We start from the raw sequence: 8,958 nt of genomic DNA, 5'->3' as shown, positions 1-8,958 counted from the left end.
AGGCTATCCTAGCCCTACAATTATTCCCCACTTGTTCCCCCAACAGGGGAAGTATTCCCAAGCTTGTACTCTGAGCTTCCTTCACCCTTCTCCTTCCACAGGCGACTCCCAAATCCTTCCCTAGTTCCCTGTCCAGCTGGAATATACCTGGGGAGGAAGTGCCCAGTGTTGCCATCCTTGGATTGGCAGTTCCCAGAGGGTCTAAACAGGGTGGGCGCAGATGTGTTGCCTCTGTATTTCTGCTCTCCCCTCATGTTGCATGCCTGTGTGTGTGCATGAGTGTGGCTATGTACGCGCACGCACACACTGGGAAGTGTCGAGCAGGCTGTGTATGATGCACTCTTATCCACAGGACCAGAAGGGAGAAGGGAGGGGCTTAGGAGGGCAGTTGGCAGCATTCCCAGCCTTTGCCCATCTGCCTCTCCCATAGGATGCATTGAGGGGATTTTCTCTGGAATGTTTTTCTCCTCAGCCCCAAGCTGCATCCAGTCCATTTTCAAACTCCATCTTTCTTTTACTGGTTTCCTCCACTGTTCCAAATTTGGTCCCATTCTGTTTAATTTTCAGAGAGTTATCCTACTGCCTGTTTCCTGAACCCCTTCACATAATTTCTTTCCGACATGCCATGGGGTTGGACAGAATAAAAACCATTCAGTGAACCAATTTGCAGGAAATCCTCTTTCTAGGAGTAGACAACAAGTCCTATAGAAACCTGGGAGAAAGACGAGAAAGGGCCCCACTCTTAATACACTGACAGGAGAAGACACTGTTCACGTACTCAGGTTTTGTGTTTGCGTGTGTGTGCCTTTGAGTCATTGTTGACTCCTGGAGACTGCCTGGACTAATCCCTGCAGTTTTCTTGGCAGGATTTTTTGGAAGTGGTTTGCCCTTGCCTCCTTCTTCTTCCTAGGGCTGAGAGAAAGGAATTGGCCCAAGGTCACCCAGCTGGCTTTGCGCCCAAGGTGGGACTAAAATTCACAGCCTCCTGGTTTCTAGCCTGGTACTTTAACCACTACACCGAACTGGCTCTCTCACATACTCAGTACCACAGTGTCAATTAGATCTGAAAACATCATGCATTAAACCTGTTTATTAAATTGCAATAATATTCTATTAACAGTTACAAAATCTGGCTGCATATTTGAGATGCCATTAATAAAACAAGAGTACTTCAGGAAGGAAAGATCCATACAGAGCAGGAATCCTTGCAAAAGAGAAATGAAAAGAGTTTTGGTGAGAGAGCTCCAATCCCATTAATTGAAAGGATCTTCTCTCTCTTCCGTCATGGAATGAGTGTTTGGAAGGCTGACAGTCTGTCTTAGCCCATGTAGGTGCACGTGAAGGTAATAATAAAAGTGTACAGGTAGTCCTTGTTTAGCGACCACAATTGGGACTGGCAACTTGGTCGTTAAGCGAAGCGGCTGTTAAGTGAAACTGTGATGGTGCTTATGATCTTACTTCAGCTTTCCTGTGCTTTACAGACCTGCAAAGGTTGTAAATGCGAGGATTGGTCATAAAGTTGCTTTTTCATCACTGTTGTAACTGCAAATGGTCACTAAATGAGGCAGTCACTAAACAAGGACTACATGTATAGCACTCTGATCTAAAATGGGAAAGGTGTTTTAGGTCTGCTGTGACATGCCTGTCAGCAGCAACTTAAAGAAGCTACACCTTTATCAGGTCTCACTGTGTGACACTTTTCCTTAAAGAGCCACCGACAGGTAGAGTGAGTGTGCCCACACCAGACCCAAAACACCTTTCCTGCTTTGTATCCAAATACCTGTGTGCAAGTGTGAAACCAAGATTGAACCATCAGCTGCAGAGGTCTAGTGGAAATTCTGCCTTGCCCAGCAGAATGGCTCTCAGTACATTTGGTTAGGATAAGGCCACAGGGGCAGGAAAGAGACCGGATTTTCTCCCGCATGGATCCTCTGGTGCCTCTTGTGATGAGAGCTCCGGCTGAAGCTCTTCCCGCAGTAACTACAGGTATAAGGTTTCTCTCCCGTGTGGATGCGGTTATGCTGCGTGAGGGTGGATTTGTCAGTGAAGCTCTTCCCACAATCAGAGCAGGTGTAGGGTTTCTCCCCTGTGTGGATCCTCTTGTGCCGGATGAGGTTGGAGCTGACGTTGAAGCACTTCCCACAATGGTTGCACTCAAAAGGCTTCTCGCCCGTGTGGATGCGCATGTGTTTGACCAGGTCTGAGGTCTGGTTGAAGCTCTGCCAGCATTCTGCACACGTGTGGGGGATTTCAAAGGGAGAGTCTTGCTTCTTAGGAACTCTGCTCCTTTGAGCGCGGCCAGGAGCTGAGCTGGTGGAGTTGCTGACCGCAGTGGTCTCTGGGGGAGTGCAATTGCTCTGCCATTTCCCTGGCGGGCTCTTCAGATGCCGCTTGTGATGGGAACTACGGCTAAAGGTTTTCCCACAATCAATACACTGGTAGGGTTTCTCTGCTGTGTGGGTTCGCACATGTTGATCCAAAGTCGACTTGTCTGTGAAACTTTTCCCACACTCTGAGCAAAGATGTGGCTTCTCCCCTGTGTGAACCCTCTGGTGCCTGCTCAGGTTGGAACTGACGCTAAATGCTTTCCCACAGTCAGAGCATTTATGTGGCTTTTCTCCTGCATGGATTCTCTGGTGGCTCATCAGATCCAAACTCTGAGCAAAGGTTTGCCCGCACTCCGTACAGATGTTAGGGTTCTCCCCTGAATAACTCCTCTGGGGGGCAGTGGTGCCCTTTCGCTTCCTGGCCCTTTTATTGGGGGTCCCTGCTTTGCCTTTCTCTTTGCCTTTCTCTTCTGCCAAAAGCAGGCTCTTCTGCTGGTCTTCCAACTTCCACCGACCCTTCAGACGTCTTTTATGACTGGATATTGGAGGAAGTTTCCCTCTGGATCTTTTTGGAGGCATTGTGAAATGGAAAGTTCTTCTTTGAGGTCACACCTGTATTTCCATAACCTGTTCAGAGACCATAAATAAATAAATAAATCACAAAGTCCACATAAAGTACCACCAACTTTTATTATTAATACAGTAGAGTCTCGTTTAACCGACCTTCGCTTATCCGACATTCCGTCTTATCCGACGCCCCTAAAAAAAATACAACACGCATAAATCGGCGACGAGAAAAGTGTGCCGTTTGTTTGCGAGCGTGAGTGTACTCTTTCTTGTTGCTCCTGACGATGCGGCGCCGCAACGCAAAAATCGATTGCAACAGGCGCAGTGGATCGGTTTTTTTTTTTTTTTTAACCGCACTCAATTGTTACTGTGTGTTATCCGACATTTTTGCTTATCCCACGTTCTGCCGGCCTGTTTATGTCGGATAAGTGAGACTCTACTGTAATATTATGTCAAAACATAATAATCATAATAATAATCCCCCAGTGAGGATTATTATCCTCACCCAATAATCCCCTTGACATGTTTGTGGGGCTTGTGTGCTCCAAGGAGGATGAGAGCTGTGCCAGAGGTTCAGCCATACTGGACAGGTCTCATCAGAGAAGCTGGATGAAGAGTGCCTCTCCCATAAACAATGTGGTGAGACGTAATTTACAGAAACTTATGCCGGATTAGTTGTTGCCCAGGTCAACAAGGACCACACTAGGTGTTCTAGTTCCTGGACACCTGGTGACAAGTGGGCTACAGGACTCAGAACTGTTGGCTGAGCAACCAGGGCCAGCAGCTGTAGGACTACTGGAAGAAAAGTTGTTTACCCGTCGCAAATATCAAAGTCTGAAAACAGAAATAATGATCTGCTATTACAAATCAAGTCCAACAGGAAGAGGACATCTGAAAAGAACGCACCAGTTCTGGAAAGAACAACATCCAGAATGAGAAATAACAGAACAGAGGCTAGCAGATCAACATCGATTTATAACACAAAATAAAATATTCACAGAAGTAGAATCTGCAAAGGTGTACCCAGAGCAATGAAATCGAAGCCTTGACAGAAGTAGCTCAGACTGTAGAGGCAAACCAGGGGGAGTCGGCAGTAGAGGAAGCCAGCATAGCTACTGAATCATTTTCATTCCCAAACCAGGCAGCCTCTCCTCTGCCTTCTCCTCAGAAAGAACAAAGCCCTCTAACTAAAAAAACAAGAGGAATTGAAACAAAAATAACTGAGCATCTAGAACAGCACAAAAACAACAGAATAAGGTTGTCTGCATTGAAGCTTGTTACAAAGAAACAGCTAGCACAAGTATTAAAAGATGCCAATGCTGTAATATCAAATATAAACTCCAGCTCACTGCAAGAAACAAATCAACTAATATTCAGCATGGCTGCAGTTATAACTGAATACCTTGGATGCAAAATCAACAAACAAGAAAAAAAGCCAAACAGTGCACCACCAAAATGGAAAATCAGGTTGGAAAACAAGATCAGCATGCTAAGATCAGAGGCAAGCAAGCTAGAACAGACGAAAGAAGAAGAACAAGAACACCAAAGAATACCTGATCAAGAAATATCACCTAGAAACAAGGAAGATCAAAGAAGCACTGGAAATAATAAAGCAGCAAATAACAGCCATAGCCAAGAAGATCAGCAGATGTGAAGCTCGGACTGCACAATACAGGCAGAATCTCCAATTTCAGTCAAATCAGAAACGTTTCTTCCAATCGATCAATGGAGAGACTGCAATGAACCAGTCAATACCTGACAAAGAAGAAACAACGTAGTTCTGGGCGCACCTGTGGGACAACCCAAAGAAATACAACAAGAATGCAGTTTGGATAAAGGAGGAGATAAGAATAAAAAAGAAGCTGAAATGAAAGAACTTGTAATAACAGCAGAAATGGTGGAGAAAAGGGCAAGGAAGATCAAGAATTGGTCAGCACCAGGTGAAGATGAACTGCATGGTTTTTGGTTGAAACATCTGACTGCTCTGCACCCACTCATTGCCGAGCAGTTTAACAACATACTGTAAGGAGGTGAAACTGAAGGTTGGTTAACACCTTACCTGATAATGAAAGATCCAACAAAAGGGGCAGCCCCAGGCCAATTACCTGCTTGCCAACAACTTTCAAATTGCTAACTGCTGTGGTAGCTGATGCAGTCCAACAGCATCTAGTTCAAAACAAGCTCTTTCTATCTGAGCAGCAAGGAAACTGCTCAAACAGCAGAGGAACAAAAGATCAGCTCCTAACTGACAAAATGGTTTTGGAAAACTGCAAGAGAAGGAAGACCAACTTGAATGTAACTTGGATTGATTACAAGAAGGCATTGACTCCCTGCCACATGATTGGATAATCAAGTGCCTAGAAATAACAGGAGTCAGTAGAAACATCAGAAGCTTTGTGCAAAGATCAATGGCACAACGGACGACACGGTTGCTGGTCAATGGTGACAGATTGGGAGAGGTTAACATCAAGAGAGGAATCTTTCAAGGAGACTCACTATCACCACTACTGTTTGTCATTACACTGACTCCTCTGTCAACAATATTGAACAAGTCAGGCCATGGCTATCAAACATCAAAAACATCTGCCAGGTTATCCTACCTCCTTTACATGGATGATCTGAAGCTGTATGGAAAAACACCATCTGAAATAGAATTGCTGCTCAATACTGTCTGAATATACAAGATATTGCAATGAAGTTTGGACTGGACAAATGTGCCACCCTTACCATCAACAGGGGAAAAATAGTGAAAACTGAAGGAATCAAGATGCCCTATGGAAATAACATCAAGAGTCTAGATGAAGAAGATCATTACAAATACCTGGGGATCCTTCAAGCTGACAGCATCAAGCACATTGAAGTCAAAAAAAGGTTAGTAGTGAATACATCATGAGAATGAAGATCTTAAAGTCCAAACTCAGTGGAGGAAATACCACCAAGGTGATTAACACCTGGGCAAATGCAGTCATTAGATACACAGTTGGAATAGTGGGCTGAACTCAAGCAGAACTAGAAGCCCTGGATAGGAAGACCAGAAAAATAATGACAATGAATCATGCCCTTCATCCATGCAGCGATGTTGACAGACTCTACTTACCAAGGAGGATAGGTGGGCGTGGAATGTTGCAAGGACACCAGACAGTTGAAGAAGAAAAAGGGGCATTACAAGAATATCTGAAGGACAGAGAAGAAGATGCACTGAAGCTGGTATACCATGAAGGCTTATTGAACACGGAAGAGACCAAACTGGCCTATAAGACCAAATGAAGAACAGAAAAGAGACACGGCAAGGCAAAGTATTACATGGTCAGTACACAAAAAAACTAGCAGGCAAGGCAGATAACAACAAGACCTGGCAATGGCTAAAAGTGGGAAAGTTGAAGAAAGAGACAGGGGCTAATTCTGGCTGCACAAGACCAAGCCTTAAGAACAATGCATACAAAGTCAGAACTGAGAAGACAGCAACAGACAGCAAATGCCGCCTCTGCAAAGAAGCTGAAGAAACAGTGGACCACCTAGTCAGCTGCTGCAAGGAGATCGCACAGACTGACTACAAACAATGGCATGACAAAGTAGCAACAATGGTGCACTGGAATATCTGCAAGAAATGCCATTTGCCTGCAAGCAAGAACTGGTGGGACCACAAAACAGACAAAGGAATAGAAAATGAAGAAGCTAAAGTGCTCTGGGACTTTAGAATTCAGACAGACAAGCACCTGCCACACAACATCCCAGACTTAACAACTGTTGATAAGAAAGACAAAAAAGCCTGGATAGTGGACATTGCAATACCTGGAGACAGCAGAATAGAAGAGAAAGAACCGGAGAAAACCACAAAATACGAAGACTTGCAAATAGAACGACTGTGGCAAAAGCAAGCAAAGATAGGACCAATAGTTATAGGCGCCTTGGGCGCAGTCCAAAAACATCTGGAGCACCACTTGAACACCATCAGCATTGACAAAGTCACCAACAGTCAATTGTCAAAGGCACCTTTACTTGGAACAGCTTAGATCCTGCAACGATACCTTTGACACCATCAGACAACATCTGTCTATCCCGGGTCCCTGGGAAGGACTTGATAAGTTGATAAAAATGCCAAATCCAGTCTAAACATCTGGCTGACCAACAATAATAATTTATATGCTGCCTGACTCCCAGCGAGTCTGGGGATACAGCATATAAAAATGGTGGCACCTTAAGTAATGTGCAACATGGATCTCCAGATCCTTCTTGCCTCCCTTCCCTAGGGCTTCACATTTCTTCTTTACTCTTGCTTGTGGTCTTGTCACACCTCCAAAATCCTTCAGCGAACGAAATATGAAATGCCATCTTAGGCAAAATAGTTTACTTTGTCTTAGCACTTCTAACAAATACCTGGTTTTCTCAATTCAGAGGGTTGCAAATGAAAACAGCTGCAGTAATGCCCAAGTTCATTGTCAAGGTCCATTTCTTCAAAGAGCCCTGACTTTTTCTTTTTAACCTCATTTAATTCTCCAAAAGACATTAAAAAAAAAAATTTTTTTTTTTGGTGGGTACAACTTTCCCCAGCACAGGCGAAGCTCCCCCAGGTAGAAAACTGTTGCCTTAACTAAGGGAGCCCACTAGTTCACTAAACTCAGGCTCACCTACTGAGAGGCCACAGACCTGCAGGGTTTTCGGACGACAGCTTTGCCATCCATACCTTGAGGCGTACCAGTGGCTAGACTTTTTGCACACCGAGCGTGTGGCTTTGCCATTCAGCTGTGTTTTTAGGAATAGAGCGTTGGTATTTTTGATGCCTACCTTTTTGGTACGCTTAAGAATAAGGTGAGATGGAGGGAGGAGCAACGTTGTGATCCCCTCCCCCTTTTAAATGGTTTTTCAGGCCCTTTCCATGCCACTGGGCATTTCCCCTGGCAGGGCTGCCACTTCTGTATAAAGCTGCTTTCCCAACCTGGCACCTTCCAATTGGGTGGACCCCGCAGATCCCAGGTGTCGCTGTCCCCACACATCTGCATGGAGGAAGCCTGGGAGGGGAACCGTTTCCAACCCCCGAGAAGCTTCCAGTCCACTTAGGAGCTCCGGAGAAGGGGAAACCCTAGCCAAAGCAGGCTTTAATGGGAAAAACCGCATCTCCGGAGTCCCCTACGACCTTTGGCCAGGCTGAGAAGGGCACCCCTGTTCTCGAGCCTGTCCCAGGCACAGGGGCCGCTAAACCCCGCGCATCCCTCCTATCTGCACCCTGCAGCTTCTGGGCAGCTGGGCGGGCAGCCCGCGTTCTGGAGACCAGGCGCAAAGGCACCGAGCGGGAGAGGCGAGGCTTACTTTGACCGCCTCCGCGAGGGAGGAGAGGGGACCTGAAAGGACGGGGCGCCGGGATCTCTCCCTTCCTCGGATGGAGAACGGAGCTCTCGCCGGGCTGCCCCGCGGCACGGCTTCCACCCCGCCCCTCAGCAGGCTCGAGAGGCACCCGCCGGGAGGCCCGCGCCCGCGCCGTCGCCCTGCGCGCCAGCCGGGTAGAGGCGCCCGGGCAGCGGCTGGCGCAGCCGCGGGCCGGAGGTCAAGGCTGCTCCCGCGCGCGCACCGCCTCCAGCACCGGGCACCGGGCGCGCGGCTCGGAGCGCGGCGGGGGCGGCGGCGGCGGCGGCGGCGGAGGAGGGGCAGGAAACGGCGGCAGCGCCTAACCTGGGAAGCCCAACCCCGCCGGCGGGGGAGGAGGGCGAAGCAAGCGAGGCGGAGGGCGCGCCGCTTCTGCCATCGAGGGAGCCCTCTCGCGGCCGCCGCTCTCCGGCTCGGCTGGGCGGCGTCGAGGCGCCCCCGGCCCGGCTTCTTCCCCGGGACTAGAGCCTGCCCGGAAAGCGGGCTTTTCGCCGCCCTGAATCAGGAGAAGCGCGCTCAGGTCGGCGTCCGAGATCCCCCCGCCCCGGATCGCCTTCTTAGCCGCGAGGCAGAGGAGGCTTGCCCGTGGCTCCTCCCAAGATCACCAAGGGTTATCTGGGGGAGGGTCGAGCCCCCCGCGCATCCGAGGGGGCAGAAGCGCCGGCGGACCTGGAAGGGGTTCCGCTTGTGCAAAAACCTCTCT

General features: G+C 48.0%; 1 protein-coding gene across 3 annotated transcripts; it reads right to left on the bottom strand.

Moving 5' to 3' along the window:
• Positions 1–1,075: 1,075 nt before the first annotated feature.
• Positions 1,076–8,527, bottom strand: LOC103063041 (uncharacterized). Of its 3 annotated transcripts, none has more exons than XM_088134523.1 (2): positions 8,202–8,527; positions 1,076–2,954 (listed from the first exon to the last, which is right to left on the bottom strand). In XM_088134523.1, exon 2 carries the CDS (start codon positions 2,904–2,906, stop codon positions 1,863–1,865), a length of 1,044 nt encoding a protein of 347 aa, XP_087990649.1. In that variant the 5' UTR covers positions 2,907–2,954; positions 8,202–8,527; the 3' UTR covers positions 1,076–1,862. The 3 variants fall into 3 exon arrangements, with proteins under 3 accessions (XP_087990649.1, XP_087990650.1, XP_087990651.1); XM_088134524.1 differs by lacking the exon at positions 8,202–8,527 and adding an exon at positions 7,680–8,167; XM_088134525.1 differs by lacking the exon at positions 8,202–8,527 and adding an exon at positions 7,272–7,642.
• Positions 8,528–8,958: the final 431 nt, after the last annotated feature.

The sequence above is a fragment of the Python bivittatus genome, unplaced genomic scaffold (assembly GCF_059951505.1).
Source record: "Python bivittatus isolate LINGU-HERP-01145 unplaced genomic scaffold, Pbiv_v1 ctg000080_np1212, whole genome shotgun sequence".
Lineage (NCBI taxonomy): Eukaryota > Metazoa > Chordata > Lepidosauria > Squamata > Pythonidae > Python > Python bivittatus.
The sequence above is the reverse complement of the archived record's forward strand: the minus strand, read 5'-3'. Positions and strand labels throughout refer to the sequence as shown.

What these genes read in the sequence shown, in the direction of transcription:
- LOC103063041 (XM_088134523.1), bottom strand. Translation starts at nt 2,906, where the DNA reads ATGCCTCCAAAAAGATCCAGAGGGAAACTTCCTCCAATATCCAGTCAT.